The 25,292-nt window shown below is 35.3% G+C and overlaps 1 protein-coding gene and 1 pseudogene across 2 annotated transcripts; one reads left to right on the top strand and one right to left on the bottom strand.

The window, feature by feature from the left end:
* Positions 1–1,242: 1,242 nt before the first annotated feature.
* Positions 1,243–24,913, top strand: NFU1 (NFU1 iron-sulfur cluster scaffold). 2 transcript variants are annotated; one of them, XM_014566060.2, is made up of 8 exons: positions 1,243–1,487; positions 3,986–4,086; positions 7,465–7,600; positions 12,899–12,965; positions 16,476–16,590; positions 19,783–19,843; positions 22,262–22,436; positions 24,392–24,913. In XM_014566060.2, exons 2-8 carry the CDS (start codon positions 3,996–3,998, stop codon positions 24,434–24,436), a joined length of 690 nt encoding a protein of 229 aa, XP_014421546.1. In that variant the 5' UTR covers positions 1,243–1,487; positions 3,986–3,995; the 3' UTR covers positions 24,437–24,913. The 2 variants fall into 2 exon arrangements, with proteins under 2 accessions (XP_014421546.1, XP_006192840.2); XM_006192778.3 differs by lacking the exon at positions 1,243–1,487 and adding an exon at positions 1,553–1,763.
* Positions 17,950–18,049, bottom strand: LOC116669093 (annotated as a pseudogene).
* Positions 24,914–25,292: the final 379 nt, after the last annotated feature.

Raw genomic sequence — 25,292 nt, 5'->3', positions numbered from 1 at the left:
ATCACAAAGAACAGATATTTCAAATTAATTATTGTAGTGACTTTCTATATATGGAAAGATGCAAGAATGTGGGGGGGACTGAAATTGTTCCTGAAGTATACATCTTAACTGCCTAGGGGCCAGTTTATTCAAAACACAGAATGCTTCATCCTGTTTGTTTTTTCCCTGAATTCCTTTCAGGGCTCCCACTGTGAGCCACAACAGTGGGTTGTCACTTAACCCTTTATATAACTGGATAGTGGGAAACATTCTTTTTATGGTTAAAGTAGATGTACAATGTATGGCTGACAGGTGATAAGACAGACTGTTTTAGGTGACATAAAGTTCAAGCCAAATCATATATAAGCCAGAATGATTTCCCCATACCTCAGTATGTGAAAATTTCTTCCATCAAAGGGGAGGGAAAGGGGAGAAGGGCACCTATGGGAAAACAAATGACTTTTAGGAAAAGATAAGTGAGCTCCGAGGACAATAGAGATATGATAGTTTCCTGAGAATGTCTGCTTAGGTGATTTCTTATCCCTGAGCCAAATTCTCCTTTCCAGTGATAGGAGTCAATCTTTCCCGGTTGCTAAACTCCTGGGGAGAGGATCTGAAACAGCTGAATTATTGTGGGAGGCTCTACTTCTAGGTAGATAAAGGAAGTTCAGATCAAAACTCCTGAAAGGTATATTCTGGATGCCTTCAGCAGAAAGAGAGAAGTATGTGAGTTTGCGCAGGGCTCTGACAGTTTAAAAAGTCAATTACGGCCACGGCTACCAGCAAGGCCTCCATCTTTTTCTCTGTGAAGTAAAATCTGCTACGTATGTTGTTTCCATTCCAGGAACCAGTACTCTGTGTGTATCTTCTAGAGCAGTGCTTCTCAAACCTTAGCCTGCTTCAGAATCACCTGGAGGGTTTTATCTCGGGAGACTCTGATTCAGTGGGCCTAAGGTGCAGGCCTGATAATCTGCATTCCCACCATGTTCCCATGCAGTTGCTGCCCCCAGTCCACAATGAGAAAGTACCGCTTTCCTAGAGAAAGCTGTATATCCCAGTAAGAATCTGGAAGAATAGTTAACAGACTTTCGTACTTTGCTCTGGAAACTAGTCAATACTCATGTTTATACAGCAAAAGGCAGCCCAACACTAGGTGAGTTCTCTGCGCGAGTTCCAAGTCCACAAGACCAGCCTAGCACCGGTCCAGACAGGCCCCACGGGAAAAAGGCAGGCTGCTTACTGGAGGAAGGCGAGAACCTTCGAAGAGGTGCTCCTGGGTGTCTTTGAGACGCTGAGCTAAGCCTTTGCGGCGAGAAGGCTCATACGAAAGGCAATGAACAGGGAAACATTCTAAAGGCAGGGTTAGGCAGCGTAAACGCGGAACCCAGCAAGTTGGAAAAGCAACGTATCTCCGCACGTGCGTGCGGAGTCTCCCGCCGCTCACTGCCTGCTCAAGCATCGCCAGAACTCCCCCCTCTGCCCCCTTGTTGCCCAACCTTACGCAGCAGGTAAGCAATGGTTTCAAAGGGCGGGGCGAAAGCCCGTCCCTCTCATCCGCCGCAGTGCCGTGCGCAGCCGGTAGGGTGCGCGATCCCCGGTGCCTTTCCGGAGCCGGGCGGGTCTGCGCCTGCGCCCGCGCCCGCGCCTGAGCCAGGCTTCCGCACCTATGGGAACGGGGGGAGGTTAACGCCTGTTCCACGCCTGCGCATGCGGACAAAGATGGCGGCGGCGGCGGCCAGGCTGGGCTGGGGAGCTGCGGCCGCTGCTGCGGGGCTGCGGAGGCGGTAGGTGATGAGCCCGGGGCGACGAATAGGGGTCCAGCTGGCTCACCCAGCAGAGCAGCCGCCGCTCCGCCCGCTGTCTCTGTCTCTCTCTCTCGACGGGGTGGAGAAAAGTGCCCCAGACCTAGACGTTAGGTCCGCCCGCGTCGCCGAAGTTGGGGGTTTAACCCTGAGGTGGGCGGCTCTCGGCGAGGCAGCTCTGCGACCCCGGTTCTGCCGGAGTTTGCGGTGCCTTGTCCCAGCCGCCGAGACCCGGGGCCTGAGCCCCTGCGCTGGGGAGGCTCGCAGAGACCGGCCGTAGGCACCCAGCGGAGGAGCTCTGTTTACATCGTGTGGCTCCTCCAGCCCATCCACCACGTGCATTCCCCCCTCTGCCTTTTAAACACAAAATCAGAATATCAAAGTGTCACTTGTTTTCTCAGGGAGGCCCAGAACGCTGATGAGCATTCAGAACCCTAGGTTTCCTCCCCTCTCCAACTAAACCCACTCCGTTCCCTTGTTTCCTCTTTTTACATTTGCCTTGCCTTTGAGTTTGGCCTCTCAGTGACATCTGTCAACGTTGGTTAGGTGAAAGGCATGGGCGACTTAAGTAAGTGTTGTGCCCTGATTTCTCTTGTGGAGCAAAAGGAGAAAAGGGCCGAAGAAGGCTTGACCTCCTGAGTGTTAGAAGTTTTAGTGCTAATGATGCTCTTGAAGTTGGATTGCATTTCCAAAAAAGTTTGGTTTGTGGAAGGATTTGTGAGTCCCTCCCTTTCTTACTTTTTTAGTGGATGTCATCCTGGAATAATTTAACTCATCTTTCGTATTTTACTACTATAAACCCGTCTCTGTCAGAATGTTTAACCATTCTGTCTTTTCCCTGGGCCGAAAGGAAATTTCCATATTCTAGGTGTATGTCCTGTCTTTGGTTTCTTTCCGTATTCCAGAGTAGCCACGATTTAGGCAGTGAGCTATAGATAAAAATGTTTTCACCCAAACCTTAAACTCCATTCAGTAAATAATTATTGGGCACTTATCACATAATAATAATAGTTGCAGCTAACATTTATTGAACATGTACTACGTGGCCTAGCACTGTTCTAAGCACTTTACATGGATTATCTGATCCATCTTTGTCCCAGTCTTTATGAGATAGCTGTGAATATTAACTTCATTTTAGGTATGAGAAAGTGAGGTAGGTCCTTATGCTAGCTGCTAGGGACAAAAATGAACTTAGTCCCTCCTCTTTATGAGTTTGCAGGTGAAAATAATCAGAGAAATGTAAAAAAAAAGTGAACATATATATGCTTGAAATTCCCCAGTGAATTCTGTAAAATTAAAATTGGATAGCAATAGTACTTTAAAGTAAACTGGATTTTAAAGTAACTTGCATCAGATTTCAAAAAGTTTTCACTGCTAACATCTCTTATGTTCTATTCCAGTAATACTTGTTTTTCCCTTCTCTCTCTGTTTTTAATTTGTCAAAGCAATGAAAAAATAGCTATTCGACTTCGGAGGATTTGTTAACTGGTAATTTCACTCTCAGTGAAAAAGCATGTATGGGGGATGGAGTGGGTATAGCTCAGTGATAGAATGCATGCCTAGCATGCACAAGGTCCTGGGTTCAATTCCTGGTACCTCCATTAAAAAATAAAAATAAATAAATAAGCCTAATTATCTCCCCACAAAACAAAAAAGGTGTGTAGACTGTTGGCTTCTTTAACAGTTTGGTGGAGAATACTATATTTCCTATTAGACTTTCTGAAGTATTGACATATCTTTCAAAACAGATAGCATAGGTTATCTCTTTCTAAGGAAACATGGTGCTGGAAACCAAAAAGGAGGGAGACTTTTCACTATTTATTTTTGTTTCCTTTGTATTTTGAACCATGTGACTCTATTACCTAGTTTTCTTAATCTAAAAAGGGAAAAAACAATTTGTAGTTCTTTGCTTCCGTCAATGTATACCTAAGAGTCTGGGACTCCAGGTTATAAATCACTAAGATAGATGCATTTCTGTACTGCACTATTCTGTGTGCACTCAAAGCTCTAAATTTCCCCTTGAGCTCTTATTTGTATACTGTTTGTAGATATTGCTTGCCTAAGGGAGTGGAAATAAATGTGGATGGAAAATGAAAATTCAGCTTTGTTATTATTTTCATTATGTTTTTTTCATGTATGAGAAGTAGAAACTTGAGCTTAAAAGATTATCTCTTAAAATGTCATTTGTATGTTTTTAAATGTAGATTCTGTCAGATGATGAATCCATGTACCATGAAGAAACAGCCTCTGCATCAGTTTGTCCAAAGACCACTTTTCTCACTGCCTGCAACCTTATGTAACACAGGTAAAAGTTCATCTCTTTTAGAGCAAATTGTGTTTCAGAAGCTAATGAAACTGTACTTGAATGACGTTTTGTGGGTCACGAAAGATGAGAACTTGTAAATTTTCTATTCAGATGCCTATAAAAAAAAATACCACTTTTTTCTATCATAAATCACACTTTACCATAATAATTGGCTTACGCATATCATTTGTCATTAAATTTCAAGAATCCTGAATATAGGGTCCAGTAGATCTATGAAATCTCAGTATATTGTATAACACATCTTCTGGAACATAAGAATTGCTCAATAAATGATTTCTGAAATGAAAATACTATAAAAAGAAGGTACACATGGGTTTCTGCTTCAAACAATCACATGTGTTTTAAGCTTTTGCCCTCATTTTGATAAGAATACGTCTAAAATCAGTAAGTTTCTAACTTTCATCTAGCCTTAGAACATAGTACTTCGTAGTTTTCCTTTTTTGTGTCAAAATTAGCCACTGTGGTTTTGTTGACAATCTTGTTAATGTTACATGCTTTTATTTTCTTTAATATTGGAAACGGGGATGAAGGTAGGATTTAAAAATTATTGAAATGTGACAACTGTCATGTGGTTAGGGAACTGTAGGGGGAGGGTGTGTGTGTCTGTAAATATCTCCCTATATGTGCTTACGGGAGCTGGAGGAGTTTAGGTTCAGCTCGTGGCCCATCTCCATTTCCATCACTGCCTTGAACTCCTCGTGGCCATGCTCCGGAAAGCTAGCTAATGGCGTGAGTTGGATCAGGGTAGAGCCCTTACTGCCTCTGTATACTGGGGCAAGAACAGGGGTGCCTTGTCTGTCTCCCTGAGTCACAGAATAATTTAGGCATAAATGTTGAGTAACTCAGCATGTTAAGCTACTTTAAATGGACTTTTACATTTTGTAGAACTGAATTATGTAATTCATCTAGGCTTATGTCATCTAGGCTTTTTGAATTAGAAATCCGCTGATTTTAGTCTTTGATACTGACTTCAAGCACCGTTAATCTGTATATTGGGGGAACTTATGGCTCCCTATTTGTCTATTATACCAAGCATAATAGGAAGGATTATTTTTAGATCAGTCTCTCAATTACATCATAATCCTTACGACGCTTTCAGGGGCATCTTTCTGGATGATGGATCTGAGAGTCATTTTCAAAATACTTAATTAAACCCAGTTTAGACTATAATTGGAATAATTTTGTTAATACCTAGTCAGACTACTCTTTTGAAATAGTTTTTGTCATTGTCAAAAGAGAAAGTTTATGTAGTGATGGCATATGTTGTCATATTTTCTACTTCACACATTATATGTAGATTATATTCTCTTATTTTTTACATTTATAGTTCTTCAAATATTTAAAAAACATTTTCTTTCAGCATGTATCATTTTACACAAATGGATTAAGTAGAATGAAGCCAGATTAAATTCTTCAAATACTGGCAGGGTGCCTAATTTTGTGGAGATTTTGGTAACCAATAAATTATTTAGAAGGGCCATGGAAATAGTTGGTCAGTATCAGAGTTAAAAGAACCTTGTTGTCTTTATATTTAGAGAAAGCGGTGGCAGCTTTTTTTTTAATGTTCCACTTAAAAACTGTTCCCTTGTAATGCAGATTGTCAGAGGAATTTATTGGTGAGGTATAAATATTTTAAATCAAGTACTTTGACATTGAGGTTATCATTTAAAATTTTTCTCTCTTTTTAGGATTTGCCTGGTCACCAAATCACCAACCGATATCTTTATAGGACAATGACTTATGCAAAATGTCTGAAAGTTTAGTTTCAATTTTTACTTTACTGAAGAAATGACTCAACACCAGTTAGCAGGAACTGCATGGCGAGGTGTAAAAACAACTCTCAGCTGTCAAATTAGCATCTTCTCTTGTAATAGTTAAGAAAAGCATTTTTATACCAACCATATGTTTTGCCAAATTTAATCTCTAATTTAAAATAAAACTGTTGCTTTTGATATTTTATTCTTTCTTAAGAAATGCAGTATGAGGATTATGACAGGATGGAGAGACTGATCTTAAGTTTATTTTCCTTTTATGCTTGGCACTAATAAGTGTGGAGCGGCAGTCTGTGCAGTGGTTAAGCAAGTCAGTTCCGGAAGACTGGCCGGGCTTGAATCCTGGCTCTGTCGCTTAACTAGCTGAGCGACGGGGAGCTTTAGTTTCCTCATTTATAAATTAGGACATAAACAGTGCCTCCTTGGCAGGATGTAAGGATTATATGATATAATTCATGTAGTGTGCTTACCACTGTTTCTAGCACATGGTAATTATATGATAAATTAACCTATTTCAGTAAACTGCTCTAAGATGAGAATCAGGTGGGTTTTTTTTTTTTTTAATGTCAGAAGGTTTATTTTCATAATAAATAACCAGGGCCTGTTAAATAGTTTTAAAATATTAAAACCCCAGTACTATCCTTCTGTTATCATAATAGAAAAGTAGGAAATTAAAGATTGTTATTCTCAATCTAATCAAGGCCCTAGAAGGAACAGAGAAGAAAAGAACCTGTAAAGATAATTCAAAAAAAATTTTTTTTGGTTTTGATGGGGGAGGTAATCAGGTTTTATTTATTTATTTATTTACTCATTCATTCATTCATTTAACTTTTAAACAGAGGCACTGGGCATTGAACCCAGGACTTCCTATATGCCAAGCAGCAGCTCTGCCACTGAGCTATGTTCTCCCCCCACCATAAAGATAACTTAAAAATATTCCAGAAAGTAATTCACATAGATTCCCACTTCCATGAAAATATATAATGTCACTAACTCTATACTATTGGGCAAGCTACTTCAAGCTAAATGACGTAACAAGTTATTTATCTTTAAGCCTCAGTTTCTTCATTTGTGAAGCGAGAATAATAATACCTTCTTCATAGGGTTATTAAAGGCTTAAATACATTTAAAGCACTCAACCCTGTCTCTGGCATGTAATAAGTAAGCATAAAATAAACATTAGTTGTTACTATTATTATGTTTGTCTTTAAAATATGATAGCACACTGGAAAGTAGTGATGACTTGTGATTATAGCCAAGTTGGTACTAAGTTACCAAACAGAATACATATAAGACTCCCGAATTATGATGTGCTTTCCTACTGAAGTGTAGGATATTGCTAGAATCTGTTGAGTAACAAAACTATCAAAATATGAGTATTAATATAAAATTCAATGCAGTTATCCTAAATATTTTGATAAATTTCTTTCTTTAGCAATTCTTATTTTATCAACTTGGGCAATAAAGTTTTATTTTATTTTTTTCTAATTTTTCTCATTTCTTTTGATTCTCTGAAACTCATAGTCCATAAATTTGTTAACTGTTTTTTCTAGAATAACATTCTTTCTTCTTTTTTCTCTTTTAGTAAGATACATGTTTATTCAAACACAAGATACCCCAAATCCCAACAGTTTAAAGTTTATTCCGGGAAAACCAGTTCTTGAGACAAGGACCATGGATTTTCCCACGCCAGCTACAGCATTTCGCTCTCCGCTGGCTAGGTATGTTGCTGTTTTTCATTTACTTTTACCAGGAAACATAAATAACTGACTTTGGGGTTAAGGTAGCCTTATTTAGCTATTGCATTTTTATGTGCACTGCATTTTTTTCAGTGTAGAGAATACTTTTCAGGTAAATGATTAAGAAAAGTAAGAGTTGATATTAGGAAACCCTTCTCCTGAAAAGTGATGTCCTTGGGAGGTCTGTAGCATGACTAAATAAGAAGTTATATTTTTACTCAAAAAAAGAAAATCCATCAAAATGATAATATGTTAAATTTCCATTCTGAATCTTTAAAACTCTGTTTTTAAGAAGGAATGAAAACGTGCTCACTTTATTCTTAAAAATAGCTGAATTTCTAGATGTTTCAAAATGGGAGTAGTTTTGAAAATATTCCACTCAGAACTATAAATAATAGTTACCAGATATGATGATTTTTTCTTAAAGTAGTAAGTGGTGACAGTTTTTATTTTTGTTTATTTATTTTTATTGAAGTTTGGTTGATTTACAATATTGTGTTAGTTTCCGGTGTACCACAAAGTGATTCAGTTACTTTTTTTTCAGATATGTTCCATTATAGGTTATTACAAGATAGTGAGTACAATTCCCTGTGCTATACAGTAGTTCCTTGTTGCTTATCTATTTTGTATATAGTAATTTGTATCTGTTAATCCCATATTCCTAATCGGTCTCCGTTCCCTCCCTCTCGCCTTTGGTAACCACAAGTTTGTTTTCTATGCCCGTGAATTTGTTTCTGTTTTGTGTATAGATTGATTTGTTGTGTTTTTTAGGTACCACATACAAGTGCTATAGCATTTGTCTTTGACTTACTTCACTAGGTATAATGCCCTCTAGGTCCATCCATGTTGCTGCAAATGGCAATATTTCATTCTTTTTATGGCTGAATAATATTCCACTATTATATATCGGTATCTGTATATATCTATATCACATTTTCTTAAGCCAGTTGTCTGTTGACAGGCACTTGGGTTGTTTCCATAGCTTGGCTGTTATAAATAATACTGCTGTGAACTTTGGGGTACATGTATCTTTTCAAATGAATGTTTTTGTTTTTTCCAGCTTAATGCCCAGGAGTGGGATTGCTGGATCATATGGTAGCTCTACTTTTAGTTTTTTAAGGAACCTCCATACTGTTTTTCATAGTGGCTGCACCAGTTTACATTCAGTGGCAACAGTTCTAAAATTCACTAAAGACATGTTAACTGTATTTCAGATGATAAAGCACAAATGATACAATTATGAAATCTCTTTTTAACTGACAGCTAGACAAATTGTCTATAATAAGAAATATTACAGCCAGTCACATCAACTGAAATTTTTGGTAAGCCTGATTGCCAAGGATATAGGGAAAATAAAACTTAGATAACTGTTTCTATATACACATAGCCATTTTATGTGTCTCATTTAGGAGAGCCAGAAATATGCTTATCTCAGGAATGGTTTTTAAAATTTCTAATTAATAAATATGCACATTTTCTTTGACCTAAACGTGCCACTTCTCAAAATATACCTTAGAACACTTGTTTTTCACACTTTTTAATACAAGCCACAATAATAAATATTTTATATTATGACCCAGTACACGTACACACACACACACACACATATATGTCTGTGTATATATACATATATGCACACGTATGTATATATATGTATGTATGAAACAGAAGTGTTTGATGGAACAGTTTTCTCCCTTACAGTGTGTAAAGCATTCTTACATTTCCTTTCTTGTTCTTTTTATTTTATTCTATTCTGTTCTGTTTTATTTTACTAAATAAAATCCTGGTCACTATATAATTGATTTCACAACTTACTGGTGGATTTGAAAAACCCTACCTTAGGGATTACCAACATATATACACAAGACATGTGCAAAGATGTTTATCGTAGCCTTAATTGGTAATGGTATTAAGTTAGAAAGAACCTAAATATTCATCAGTAGGAAGAGTTAGACTTTGTCCATAATCTACAGGTATTAAAAAGGATGAGGAGGGCCCATATTTACTGTTATAGAATTTCCTCTGAGACATAATGGTAGTGAAGAAAGCAAGTTGCAGAGCAGTGAATACAATCTGATTATTATGTATGTGCACACATACATGACACAAAATGACAAAAATGCACTGACAAAAAGATCTGGAAGAATGCACACCAAACTGATAACAGTGGATTTGGGAGGGGTGGTTAAGAGGCATTTTTCACTTTGTATATACAGTTTGAAATGTTTATATCAAGTATGAGCTCACATATTTTTCAAAGTGTGCAAATAAAAGCCCTAATTAATTCAGTTACAGATTAGTAGGAGATTATTGCTGTCAGATGTTCAGTTGGCAAGAAACCCTTTCCAAATTGGTCTTTTGAAAGTAACCCATTTCTTGGATTCACAGAATTCATGATCTTCCATCAAGCAAAACTAATCTTGTTTTTGTTGTCTGAGCGGAAAATGTTTTTTACTATAAGGTAGAAAGTAAGCTTCATGAGGACAGAAACCAGTCTGTCCTGCCCAGCATTGTATCCCACAGGCTTGGTGCAGTGTTTGGTCCTCAACAAGAGTTCAAATATTTGTTTTTAGTTTCGTTTTTGTTTTTGTTTTAATAGCATTTTATTTGGGTTTTTTTGTTTGTTTGTTTGTTTGTTTTTGGTGGAGGAGTAATTAGGTTTACCTATTTATTTAGTTTTTAGAGGAAGTACGAGATTGAACCCAGGACCTTGAGCTAAGCATGCCGCTCTACCACTTGAGCTATACCCTCCCCGCCAAATATTTGTTGAATGAATGAACAAACAGTAATGTATCTTACTTCAGGGAGGCATTTGACTTATTTCTTCCTATCTGCATGGACAAGACAAAGAAATGTAAGCAGAAGGTAGACCTGTCTCTAAGGGACATGTAAAAGGGCTCTGTATCTCTGTAGTTGGCATGTTTATTCAGTACTTTTTTTTTTATCAGCAACATTAATAAAGATGTAATTATCAGTTTTCCAGATAAGAGGATTTGTTTATCTGTTGGATGGCTAAATTCAGAGACAACTTTTTAAAAGTTTCATTAGGCTAGAATGATAGATTAAAGCAAATAGGATAAAATCTAGCAGGAATAAATATTAAGCCTTATATTTAAATTTTTTAAAGGAATAGTGCAATTATGGGACAGAAGAATCTGATCTTTCAGTTAGTCATGTTGGATATGATGCAGTGCTCAAAAAAGTCAGTCAGAAACAGCCTAAATGTCCATCAATGGATGACTGTAGATAAAGAAGGTGTGGTATATTTATACAATGGAATACTACTCAGCCATAAAACCCGACAACATAACGCCATTTGCAGGAACATGGATGCTCCTGGAGAATGTCATTCTAAGTAAAGTAAGCCAGAAAGAGAAAGAAAAATACCATATGAGATCACTCATATGTGGAATCTAAAAAAAAAAAACAAAAACAAAAAACAAAGCATAAATACAAAACAGAAATAGATTCATAGACATAGAATACAAACTTGTGGTTGCCAAGGGGGCAGAGGGTGGGAAGGGATAGACAGGATTTCAAAATTATAGAATAGATAAACAAGATTATACTGTATAGCACAGGGAAATATACACAAGATCTTATGGTAGCTCACAGAGAAAAAAATGTGACAATGAATATGTGTATGTTCATGTATAACTGAAAAATTGTGCTCTACACTGGAATTTGACACAACATTGTAAAATGATTATAAATCAATAAAAAATGTTAAAAAAAAAATTCAGTCAGACTTTAACAGAGTCATAGTGTCCAGCTTAGGAGAGGTAATAGTCACTGTGCTTTGGACACCTTAGACTACATTTGGGGTATTGTGTTCAGTTCTGGGTATCATATTTTGTCTTGGACATTGACAAGTTGAAATTGTCCCAAGGGAAGTAACCTAAATGACAGAGCATGTATAATAATATTTGAACTCCTGTTTTAGCTTTTTCTTTCTTTTAGGGACAGGACCTGTGAACTCTTTCTTAAAGCAGTCCCCATGACATGGTCTATAGATCAGGTGGATTCCTTTGCGTGGTCCTTTTATTTGGAAAAAAAATAATCTTTGCTAATAGTGCTAATCAAGGGTTCCACTTAAAGGTCTGTGCTTGGATTTACTGAATCATAAGCTGCAACCAGGAACCTTGTAACGACTTGTAAATTTAACATTAAGTAGTTGTGTAAAGGACCTAGATGACATTGTTTCAAACAAATTCCCAAATAATTTCAAAGCAGTAATTTAGAAAGCATTCTTGCAGTGGTAGACAAAGAAAGGGAAAATTGTAACCTTCTTTGGAGTACGTTCCTATGGGAAAAAGAAAGGTGTATTTCAAAATCCCTTGTCAGGCCTTTTCAAATTATAATCTGCCCCTTCTCCTCTCACAGGATCCTAAAAAATTAACTTTACTGAAGTATAATTTACATGCAATAAAATTCACCAATTTAAGTGTACCATTCAATAAGTTTTGATAAATATATACTATTGTATAACCACCAAGAAAATAAAAATATAGAGCATTTTTATCACTGCAAAAAATCCATCATTTCCCTTTGCATTCAGTCTCCTCTTGCTTTCACCTTCACACCCTGGTAACTGTTTTTTTATGGTAGTGACTTTTAATTTTTAAGTTTTTATTAGCAAATTTTTTTTTCCAGCTTCTGTGAGATACAATTGACATGAAAGACTGTGTAAGTTTAAGGTGTACAATGTGATGATTTGATATGCACATATACAGTGAAATGATTACCATAATGAGGTTAGTTAACACATTGGTCAACCTGGTAATTATTGGTCTTCTCTATGCTGCTACAGTTTTGCCTTTTCTAGAGTGTCGCATAAATGGAACCGGATAGTCTTTTGTGTTTGGCTTTTTTCATTTAGCATAGTGCTTTTGAGAGTCATCCTTGTTCTTGAGTAAATCAGTAGTTCATTCCTCTTTATTGCCAAGTAGTACTACATTGAACTGGTATATTCAGTCTGTTTAGTCATTCCCCAGTTGGTGGACATTTTCAGATTTTTTTTTTTTTTTGGTATTATAGATAAAGCTCCTATAAAGATTCATGTGCAAGTCTTTACAGAGCATATGTTTTCATTTCTCTTGGGTAAATACCTAAGAGTGGGCTTGCTGGATCGTGGGGTGAAGGTTGGCCATGAGTTAGTAATTGTCGAGGCTGGTGATGGGTATGTAGAGGTTCTTTTACGTTTCTCTTTACTTTTGTTTACATGTAGACTTTTCCATAATAAAATGTTTTATCATCTCTTATTTTTTTATTTTTCCACAGACAGTTGTTTAGGATTGAGGGAGTAAAAAGTGTCTTCTTTGGACCAGATTTCATTACTGTCACGAAGGTATGCATAGGATTGTATAAAATAAGATGTCAAGTACTTTTAGTTTTTTCCGAGTCCAGTGCCCATCTCCAGAAGATCCATTCTTAATGTATTTTACACATACTGTTATGAAAAATCTCAAATTAAGTTTACTTCTCACATTTCTCAAGTTAATTACTTAATAGAATTTTCAAGTTGAAATTAACTACAGTCCAGATCCCTCTTTTTACAAAAAGGAAAAACTTGAGCTTCAGAGGGTTAAATGCGATGTCCAAGGTTGTGTAGCCAGCCTCCAGCAGGGCCAGGACTCAACCTTAATTTAGGCTTCCAAGTGTTATTTTTACTAATTCTTGATTTAAATTGGTAGAATAAAAAAAAAGAAGCAAAAAAAAATCATATATATATATATTTTGACCAACAGAATGGTTGCATATATATCTCCTTTCAAAGGGAGCCTTTATATCATGGCGTCTGGCACATCTCCCACCCTGCCGTCCTGCATTGACACTTCAGATCCTCACAGACAAGAGCAGTAGATTGTGTACTTCTGCAACACTTGGATAACCTCTGAATGTCAAAAGATCAAGCTAAATATGCTTACCCATCCAACATCTGAGGTCATATTTGCTAGAAAAAGCTGTTTCATTTTTAAGTCTACTAGATTAATGAGGAGTGAACTTTTTAAATGTGAACTGTGTATCCTTATAAATCTGTTAATTGTTATGTATGTGCTGAACTTAATCACTTGTCCAGTTTTGCATTAAAGTCAAAAGTTATTCATTCAGCTCCTCTTCAGCAATTTGAAAGGATTACTCTAAGTTCTTGATGCACCATAAAAGTTGACATACTGGGTGATCAACATGTTACGTCTAGTCCAGTATTCTCTTGTAGCTGTTTATGTGTGGAGGAGAGTTTGGATTTTCCTCCTTGCTGGCAATCCCAGTGGCTATGGTTGTTCTCGCAGATATCCCCATTGTAAAATGTTTTTGCCTGTTGTTTAAAGCGTTACTTGTTCGAAAGTCTCAGAAACCCCTTTCTTGACTATATTGCTGAAAGCAGCACTCCCTCCAGGAGCTTATTACCCTGTTTATTTTCCTCATTGCACTTACCACTTAGAATCATATTTTTTGTGTATTTTTATTACCTGTTTTTTTCTACACTAGAATGTAAACTCCCTGAAGATAAAGATTGTCCATCTTATTAAGTGCACCTAGAACAATGCTTAACACATAGTGTGCATTCAAAAAAGTTTTTGTAGAAGGAAGCAATGATACACATTTTCCTAAATTGAAATTTTCAGGCTTCAAATGGTTTCTTCTAACCACCTGTAGACTTGTAGGATAGTGGGACCAAATCTGTGTTCACTAATCCCTAGTTTGCCAGTTTATAGACATTGGACCTATCTTTGTTATTCTTCAGTTTTCTTTCCTCAATATATTTTGAAGGAGCAAAAAGGATCTGAATTTATTAGGACCTCCAAGGTGTTTGTTATGGTGCTAGTGCTTTACATACAGTATCTCATTTAATTCTTATAACTAACTATTCTTGTCTTCATTTTACAAATAGGAAATTATGTATTTTAAGAATTTTTTTATTTAGTTCTTTTACATATAGCTTGTGCTATATAAGTTTTTTCTTATATGAAAACATGTGATTATAGCTTACAAGTTTTTTTTTTCTTTTTGTTCCTTAATTTGATCTTGGTATGTCATCTTTTATTTCCTTTTCCCTTCATAGTTTAGTTACCTTTTTTGCAATTTTCCAGCTCCATTATTTTTTCTTAGTGAAATGATATAATCAATATAATATTCTAAGTTAGAGCATACATTGATACTTACTAGATAGACTAGTAAATTGATTGCTTTTCTTTCAGTTACCTTCCTCATCATGGACTACCCCATTTAACTCTTATCTTCACTGATTGCCCATTTCCCTTTCTGACTTGTAATTGATAATTCAGAGACCTCTTTTTTAATTTTTTAATTGAAATATAGTCGATTTACAATGTTGTGTTAGTCTCTGGTGTACAGCATGGTAATTCAGTTATACGCACACATATATGTATATTCTTTTTCATGTTTTTTTCATTATAGGTTACTACAAGATACAGTAGGACCTTGTTGTTTATCTATTTTGGATATAGTAATTCATATCTGCAAATCCCAAACTCCCAGTTTATCCCTTCCTACCCCACTCCCCACACCCGCCACACCCCAGTAACCATTAGTTTATTTTCTGTGTCTCATGTGAGTCTGTTTCTGTTTTGTAAATAAATTCATCTGTGCCATTTTTTGAGATCCCACATGTAAGTGCTATCATATGGTATTTGTCTTTCTCTTTTTTCTCTTAGTATGATAATCTCTAGGTCTACCCCAGGGGCTTCTTTATGCATCATTTATGTTTTTTTCCTAAATGTGTGTATATTTGCAGCTTATATGCTGCCTGTTTTCTTACTCAGACAATTTCAGAATATTTTTCCTTCTTTTTAATACAAACATTTTCCTATTCAGTAGAGCCCCGTATTTACTGAAGCTCTAAGGCAGCCCTCTGATCCATCTTCCAAATAATTTATTAAAATGTTACCTAGAAGTAGTTCCCATTACCAATCACTAAGGCATCTCCCTAATTTTGTTTTTGTATTTATAATGGGGCCTGTTTATCCTAAATTCCTTCTTAATCCATGACAAATTTAGTCCCGTTTGTGCACGAAGACTCAGTTTTTAATAGCATGGACCCTAGCTAACAGCCTCCTGAAAGTCTGAATAGACTGCATCTAATAGTTTTTCCTCCTAAAGAGCTCTCCTTTAAAAAATTGAAACAGAACATGCTGCCTTTCTCTTTTTAGATGTTAGTACTGTTTGGGTATTTAATAATCCTATCTTTTTTTTTTTTTTTAAATGGAATCAACTGGTTGGCCAGATATAGAAGCAAAATCATTAGGGATTCTTTCCCAAGAACACCGGTCTTGTTGATGGTCCACAAGTCCTCCAGCACTGTAGCCATAGATAAGACACTTTATATGTTTTGGGTCTACAGCTAGGTCTTTGGGTTTCTTCAGTAGTTCTTAAGTAATATATTTAAGTTGAATTTTTGGGATAGTCATAGGATATCCTTTATAGTTGATCAAGCAGTTGTATCCTATTTTATTTAAAAGAATGAGAAATTTCTTTATTATCCTCTTTAAACACAGAGAATCCAGTCAGTGTTTTAACTCTCTTCACCTCATGAAAAAATATCTTTTAGTCATTTTGGTATCCCCTCTACCAACAGCACACTGTACATACAGCACACTTAATTAACGCGAGTTTGATGAATGAATGAATGGGAAATGTTCTAAGATTGTATCTTTGAAAGTCATTTATAAGCTAGATCCTTTAAGAACAGTAGTTGACATGTATTTTCCAGAAATGAGTACTGTTGCATGGTATAGAATATATATAGGAAAAGATTCTCAAAAGATTCAAAGTGTTGTTTTGTATTTGTCTTTGCCCATGGTTGGAAATGTAGCGTTTTACATCTTAATGTTTACAGGAAAGTGAAGAATTAGACTGGAATTTACTGAAACCTGATATTTATGCTACAATTATGGATTTCTTTGCATCTGGCTTACCTTTAGTTACTGAGGAAACATCTTCAGGAGAAGCAGGTAATATGTTGGGTAGTTAATATTTATCTTTTTTTTTTTTTTCAAACTTCTGCTTCACATTTGTCTTGATTTCAGAAGTCATGGGAATACAGATTTTTATCATTAATTTAGCCCTGGAACCAATTCCAGAGGGGACAAAACTTCATGTATACTAGTTTTACCCATCATTCTATAAAACTTGTGTATAAATTAAATCTATTATACAAAACTGATATTTTCATTTATAAAAACATTCAGAAAATAACATAACGCTCACCCATTTGCCCTGCTCTGATTTAACAAATGTTAACTTTTAGCCTTAATTACTTAGTCTCATTTCTAAATAAAATATTAAAGACATAGCCAAAGACCCACAACTCCCATCCCTTTCACTTTTCTACTTCCAGAGATGTATGTAAATTTAGTTTGTTTTTAAACTTTTACTGCACATATAAGTCGGCAGGGAATTTATAGTAAAGGTTTTGTTCTTAAACTTTAAATAACTTGTGTTATATGCAACTTTACTTTTTTCACATAGTTTGAAATAAGTCCATTTTGAAAAAATATAGTTCTACATTGTTTATTTTATGTGCTGGATAGTCTTCCATTATATGAATAAACTGCTATTAATTAATTAGTTTCTTTACTTATAGTGAATTGTTTGTGCTTTCTGTTACAAACATTGCTGAAGTGGGCATCCTTGTATAAGTCTCTTTGTGCTTATGTGGGGAGTTGCTTAAGGGTGTATTTATTTATTTTATTTTAATTATTTTTTTTAGACTGTATTTGAGTATAATCCTAAAAGCAGAACTGCTGTATCATTAATTGTTCTAATTTACATGCAGATTAGCAGCATATAAAAATTTCACCTTGCATTACATTTTTTTTTTACCAATATGTTAAGATTAAAATGGTGTCTTTTTTTTTATTTAAAAAAAGAATGGGGGGGGGTTTAGATTTATTTATTTATTTATTTATTTAATGGAAGTACTGGGGATTGAACCCAGGACCTTGTGCGTGCTAGGCATGTACTCAACCACTGAACTATACCCTCCCCCCTAAAATGGTGCCTTATTTTAATTGCGTCTCCTTGATTACACTGAGCCTGAAGGTTTTCATATAAACATATGGCCAGTATTCATATGACTGGCCCATATTTTCCTTTTCAGTAAATTTCCTGTTCATAAACTTTTAGTATTTTTAAAAAACTGAGTTATGTGTCTTTTTTGTATTGGTTTTAGCAAGTTTTTAAAAAACATTCTGGGTATAAATTTTTTCTTTGGTATATTCATAGCAAATAACTTCTCCCTAACCATGCCTTATCTTTTCACTATGTTTAAGATGTCTTTTGCCATTCAGAAAATTTTCTTTTTCTTACTTTAAAATATAGAACACTTCACAAATTTGCATATCATCTTTGTGAAGGGACCACACTGATCTCTGTATCATTTCAGTTTTAGTATTTGTGTTGCTGAAGCAAGGACAGAAGTTTTTCTTTTTAATAGAGTTACATATATTCATCTTTTCCTTTGTGGTTTCTGCTTTTTGTACCTTGTTTTAATAAGTTATTTTCGTGTAAAGCACTTGGAAGAGTAACTGCACATGGATCTCAAATATTAGCTGAGACTCTTTGTTGTTGGTAAAATATTTCCTGTCTCTGGTTATCATGAAGATATCGGTTTTGTGTGTGTGTGTATACATACCTTTGTGTAATTACCTTTAGATGATACAATTTCACTTCTAGATATACATTCTAAATGAGTCTTACAAATGTACACAAGACAACATGTGGAAGCATGTTCACTGAAATGTCTTAAAATATATTAGTAGTTAAAAGGAGTGAACTCGGTTGGGAGATATCAGTGTGAAAAGGTATAAAAGAAAATATTAAGTGGTAAAGGAAAACTGAAGGGTTATTTACATATTCTTACATATATACCATTTATGCACATTTTAAATAATAATGAAACAGTTAAATGTGTTTTTGATGGATATATATGTAAAATTGATAGAACATATTGAGAGCCATTTGACCACATCTACCAAAACTTAAAAATACACAGTCCTCTAGACCCAGCACTAGGAATTTATTTCATTTATATATTTGCAAAAGTACACTGATACATAATTCACACAAGCCTGTGTGCTGCAGGATTATTAGAAATAGCAGCAAACTGGAAACAAGTGAAATAATTTAAAAACTAGCCAAACGAAGACAAATCCATACAAAGCTTATTATGTACCTATTTTAAAAATGGAAGCATTTCTTTATATACTGACATGGAAAGACCTTTAAGATATATTAAATAGAAAAAACAAGGTATAGAACAGTGTGTAAATGTAGACTTGTAAACGTAAACATGTACTAGAAGAATATACACTAAACTCATGATGCTGGGTGAAAACCTGTGGAAGTGATGGTGGGGAATGGAACTTAGGTTTACTGATGTAAGAGAATTTTAGCTTTATTATATTTTATTTCTTTTGTTAAAAAAAGATTCAAAGTTGATATAATTTAATATGTTGATATTTATGTTGTTGCCAGAACTTTAGTGTTTGTTGTAGTGTAATTTGACTTAGCTGCATTTTTAGTTTTACCAAAGGTAAAGAAAATATAAAACCTGTAAAAACAGGCATTTGTGAAGATCAGTCTATAACCTTACAAAGTAAAAGAAAACTACAAAAATGAAACAAATGAAAAAGCCAAATTTTTGCTCAGATTTGTAGCACATTTTAGAATTTCCGTAAGGCTTACATCTGTCTTTAGTATGATTGTCATTTTGAAAACCACTAAATTGAGAAATTGAAAACATAACTTAAAGAAGGTGTGCCTTTTTGTCTCAAAGTTGCCATCAAAATCCAGGCAGTATCTTTTCTCTGCTACTTTTCAGTCCTTGAGAAGGATGAAAGTTTACAAATTTATTGGCCAGAAAATTCAAACCCTGATGTCATTAGTAGACCATGTTATTTCAATATACTCATATTTATCACCAAATGGTGAGTTGATCAGTGCTGTTTAGTTTTTCTTCAGAGAAGCAAATGAATGATCTTTTCATTTCCTCAAAATCACATGAAACACTATACCAAGTGACGTATAATATGCTTTTTTTTTCTTAATGAGGCATTAAGTTAAAATCATCCTGCTTTAATAGTTTTACTTGCATGGATATAAAATTTCTATTATTGATATGTTTTATTTGTAATTGTTTCTAGGATCTGAAGATGATGATGAAGTTGTGGCAATGATTAAGGAATTGTTAGATACTAGAATACGGTATGTGCTCATCTTTCTACCTGGGATCAGGTACACTACAGGGCCAGTTTTCACTGTAGCAATATACTTTTGGTTGTCTGTGAGGTTGTAGTAGAGTTCCAAAATAAGCATAGGTTTACGTAAACCAAAATAGATAACCATGACAATTAAACTTAGAGCCTGTACATTTTCTATATTCACTCGAAAGTTTTAAAACACTCTGGGGGAGGGCGTAGCTCAGTGGTAGAGTGCCTGCTTAGTATGCATGAGGTCCTGGATTCATCCCCGGTACCTCCATTAAAATAAATGAATAAACCTAATTACCTCCCCCCTAAAATAAAATAAAATAAAATAAAACACTCTGTCTAAGTATCATCAGTAATTCATCTTTCATGGTCACCATTTGTGTTTGGTATTGTTATAGTACCAAATTTCTTAGACAGAAAAAAAATGACTTAACAGTGTTTAGGAGAATTATGAGGATAGAAGGCGTACCTGTTTTCAGGCTGCTGCCCCAAAAGAATAAATTTAAACGAGTAGAGTACTGTAAGCTTCCACTTTTGCTTATAGCAGACCAGTGGTCCTGTGAGAACTCCCGGATAAGCTAGGTAAAATACAAAAAACCTTTTTTCTTTTAATTTTGTCTTGTTTGAAGGCATTAGATGGCCACCAAAGCAAATAAGATCCTGTAGAGAAGGGAAGCCCATGGAAGCGTCCCTTGGGGCATTTGCTGATTCTTGGTGTGAGGCTGGACTATGAGAAGCTGGGCAGAGGGCAGCCACTTAAGAATCAGAAACCGTGTAGCTTTCAGCAAGCTGTTGAGATGGGAAGAAAAATTACAATTCTGGGTTATCAACGAAGCTTGGACTTGAAGGGTCATGATCCCAGAGAAAAGTTAAGAAAAAAATGTCTAAACACTCAGAGGTTCTCCCCATTTGCTTATTCTTAGCTGTGGAGGGGAAGAGACAAAGAAGTCAAACAAAAGGCAGTTGAAAGGCTGAACAGAGTTTTGTTGGCAGTTTTATGGTGCTGGGGGTGACAAAAATTAGAGTTTAGGACCTTTCAAAGAGGGCCAAGGAATATCCAGGCTCCCAGTTGGGCTCTCTGGAAGACGATACCCTTGAAAACAGACACACCAGAGGTGGACCAGGCCTTACAGAACTGTAGTCTGGTACTGAGTGAGCTTAATTCCGCAGTGGACTGACCTACTGCCAGAAGATAGGATGGATTCTTTCTGATGTAATACAGGCCCGAGTCACTTCAGTTTTTCATACATCACTGAGTCAAAAATTACCAGGCATACCTAGAAACTGGGCCAAGAGAAACTAAAACAAATCCATAGATAACCTAGGTATGAGAGTTAACAGATAGGATCTTTAAAATAACTGGCTAGAATGTTTGGGAAAATAGAAAACAAGGTGAAGAATTTCATCAGAGAACTGGAATCCATAAAAAGAGAAAAAGTAATTCTGAAACTAAAATATATAATAGGTAAACATAAGGTCATCAGGTTAGTTGACCATCACCCTGAACACTGTTGGAGAGAAGATTAGTCTACTGGAATATAGGTCAATAGAAAATATCCAGCTGAAGCAGAGAAACAAGAATGGAAAACAGAGGGAAAAAGTATAAGAGACATAAAATATGTGGCAAAAAAAGTCTTACAGTGTTCTGTAGATTGAATAAATTCTGGCATATTCACTTAACAGAATACTGTGCAGCGAGACTGAATGCACCTGCCACAATGTAGATGAATCTCACAAAGAGCAAAAGAAGCCAGATACAAAAGAGTAAATACTGTATGTTTTCTGAATGAAATTTATATTTATAAAAAGTAAAAAACAAAAACAAACAAAAAAAAAACAGGCAGAATTAATCAATGGTGATAGCAGTTGGGATAATGGTTACTTTTGGTTGGGAGGACTGATAAGCAGGAAATACAGGGGGACTTCCAGGGTCCTAGTGTTCTGTTTCTTGGCCTAGAACAAATGTATGTTCACTCTGTGAAAATTCCTTGAATTGATCCTACATGATTTATGCATCTTTCTGTATATTACATTTCAATGAAAAGTTTACCTGGAAACAAACACCGGTATGTCTCAGTCTTCCTTTGTTCACTTAAAAGGATGAATGAGTATATCTTCAGTAACCAGTATAATTATTAGGAAATTTGAAATCTTAAATGCTTCAAAAGATTATTAATAAGCAAGATTGAAATGCAATAAGCAGAGCAAATATTTCTATGAATGAATTTTGGCATCTCATCTGAAAGTAAAAAAAAAATTACAAATGAGACTAGCTACAGTTACTTTCTATTCTAAAAGTAGCTCTAACTTTGTGAATTTTGATAATATAAAATCCAAGCTCTGAGTTGTATTAAATTTTTTGAATGAAAACTTCTGTTCTCTTAAACATGTCATAAATATTCCGTGGCCACAGGCCAACTGTGCAGGAAGACGGAGGAGACGTGATCTATAAAGGCTTTGAGGATGGCATTGTACAGCTGAAACTCCAAGGTTCCTGTACCAGCTGCCCCAGTTCAATCATCACTCTGAAAAATGGAATTCAGAACATGCTACAGTTTTATATTCCAGAAGTAGAAGGTGTAGAACAGGTATGCCAATATTATACGACAGTTTAGATTTAAAATTAAAATGAATTTTGGGAAAGAAAAGGGATTCATGACCTGACATTTTCTTCAAGGGACCTATCGTTGTATTACCATTGTTATCAGACTTGAAGACTCCTTATATAAGAATTAACTGTAGTGTTATGAATTACCTACTATGTGCCCAGCATTTTTACAGGTATCACCTCATTTATCTTCTAACAACACAGTGTATTAAGTAAGTCATTTCCATTGCACATGGGAAAATGAGAGTCAGAGGGCATACCACTGTTCTGATTGTAGAAAAATTATGAAAGGGGGATTCAAAACATGGGATTTTATAGATGAGATTTAGAAGTCTTTAGTGGAAGAGCTCTGCTGCTTCATATTTATCCACATCTTGTTCTTAAACACGTAGGCAAGAAGCTCATCAAGAAATCATACTTTGCTGTACAATAAAACAGATTACTGAGTAGAGGTATAGAGCTTTAGCTATAGCTTGATGTCAACATATTTTCTGCCCCAACATACCTAAGGAGTATAGCACAACACATTCTCAGCAGTAATAGTGGCTCTCACTGCAGAAAACTCAACCAAGAGGCATGGCCTTAGAAATTATCAAGGAAGGAAAGAGTGTATGGAAATTAGAAATTTGAACAAACTATTCTGGTAATTCTGTACCTTTAAGGAGAGAGCATCTCTGCTCAGCTCCTTTGAGACTCACTCATTCCTCAGTACATTAAAATCTTTTTGGTACAATCCATGCCATCTCCTTTTTGAAGTTCTTATCAATCTTTCACTTGGAATTAAGCTCTTTTTTCGTGCAAAGCTTCTGTGTTTCTGTTTCAGCTTTTTGTTTATGAGAGACTTCTAATCATATCTAGGTCTTTGTGTTCTTCTTTAGGAATATTTTGCCCAAAATAGAAATTGATTGACAAAATTCTTTGGATTGGATGTTGCTGAGATTAGATATAAAAATGTCAATTCCTTGGAAATTAATGTCCATTTTTACTCAATCCAAAAGAAACTGTGAAAGAATTGTTTTTCCATTGAGTGCCTCAGATCAGAACCAGATTCATTTAGGTTGTTTTAAAATGAATTTTTGTCCCATTATCCTCTAAATGCCTTTTAAAAAAATTACATTAGTTAACACTTTGGTGGATTGACAAAGGAATATTTTCATTCATTTGTCCAGTGTGAGGTGATGAATTGGCAGCCAGATTATAAACCTGAATTGGCATTTAATTATAGTAGGTGTGGTGAAGAGAAAAAAAGTCTTGGGTTTAACACTTTTCCTTTCTGAAAGTCTTTATTATCTGAGTAATATATTAACTCATGAAAAGGTATTAATCTTTCCATTTTTTTCTTCAAATATTCATTAGTATTTTTCCTATTAAAAATGAAAATCTTCATATTTTCCTTAAGTTTAAAATGAACTTTTATCTGAGTAAGACCAAAATAATTAGTTTCTAGTATAATAATTTGTTTCTTTACCTTTTTAAGGGATTCATTTTTTTCTAACATATATTTTTACAATAACAGCTTGGTATGGCTCCCTAGAATATATTTAGGGAAATAAGATGCTTTTGGAAAAAAAGCAAAAAAAGTTGATTATCTTAGTCATCTGGCTAGGAATACCAGTTAATCATTATGATATTCTCTGTCCAGCTGCGACTGCTATTGGAAGCCTCTTTTGGGACAAGAAAAAGAGACCAATGTTTAATTAATTTGCTAATATTCAGTTTGCTTTTATATTCTTAGAATATCAGGTTATGATGCAAACTTTGTGCTTTGGGGGCTGTTGATAGATTTATTCTTATTAGATTGACATGCATTGTTATAGAGTAGTGTCTTTCAGGTAAGCAAGTAATATTAAAATCAGAAAAATAGCAATTTCTGATCCTTTTCTCAATTATTAAATTCTCTTTGGTTTTGTTTGTTTGTTTGTTTGTTTGTTTCAGGTTATGGATGATGAATCAGATGAAAAGGAAGCAAACTCACCTTAAAATAATTTGAGTTTCCTTTGGGCCCAGCAGTCAGACTTGTTGGTAATACGTACTAAGCTTTTATTATTAATCTGCTGAGGAACTTGAAGATTAATAAAATACATGCTTTCTTCAGAGAATGATATATAAATATTGCATCTTTGCTTTACCCTCATATGAGTTATTTATAACATCCTGAATCATCCTCTGTACACATGGATTTTATCCAGGGATATTTTTATTTTTGTTCTTCATTTCTCACGGTTCCTTTTTTGCATAATGTGTGAAGCAGTTCAAAATACAACCACCCATCTAATGTATTTACTTTTTTTATACAGAAGTAAATAGGAAGAATGCTTTATTTTTATTTTTATTTTTGTTTTATTCTTTGGGGATATCCTATTTTATTCACATTTAAATTTCACTATCAAACACGAAACTCGAAGTATGTACTGGCCCTATGTTGAGATTTTTGAAATAAAGATAAATGGACAGACATCTTTAAGGGTTCAATGTATTAAACACCACACAATATATTCAACAACTAGAAAAAAATCTAAGGGGCGGTATAACTATATAAACCATTATACATTTAGTAGCACAAGTATAGGGACAAGCCCTGCAAATTGAAGAAAAACCTGTTTAGGATGGAGAGGTCCTTGGTTGCTGACAGAATCTCCCCCTGACTTCAGACAAACCAAGAAGCCTGTCAGTATACAAAACCCACTGAATTCTGGACCAACAGTAGCAACAGGATATTAAGGAATTGCCTCTTGCCAGTTGGGGTCGTTGGGGGTAGCCTGAAGCAAACAGGGCTGGCTGCAGGCAGGAAATGTTGCAGGATCTGCAGATTAGAACAGCAGTCCAGAGACAGAAT

Source organism: Camelus ferus, chromosome 15, assembly GCF_009834535.1.
Source record: "Camelus ferus isolate YT-003-E chromosome 15, BCGSAC_Cfer_1.0, whole genome shotgun sequence".
Taxonomy (NCBI): domain Eukaryota; kingdom Metazoa; phylum Chordata; class Mammalia; order Artiodactyla; family Camelidae; genus Camelus; species Camelus ferus.
This window is presented reverse-complemented; position numbering and strand designations above follow the sequence as displayed.

Excerpts from the sequence above, each read along its gene's own strand:
- NFU1 (XM_006192778.3), top strand. The coding sequence starts at position 1,687 with ATGCGGACAAAGATGGCGGCGGCGGCGGCCAGGCTGGGCTGGGGAGCT. Across the intron at positions 12,966-16,475 it reads ATTTCATTACTGTCACGAAG|GAAAGTGAAGAATTAGACTG; the intron begins GTATGCATAGGA and ends TAATGTTTACAG. Across the intron at positions 19,844-22,261 it reads TTGTTAGATACTAGAATACG|GCCAACTGTGCAGGAAGACG; the intron begins GTATGTGCTCAT and ends CCGTGGCCACAG.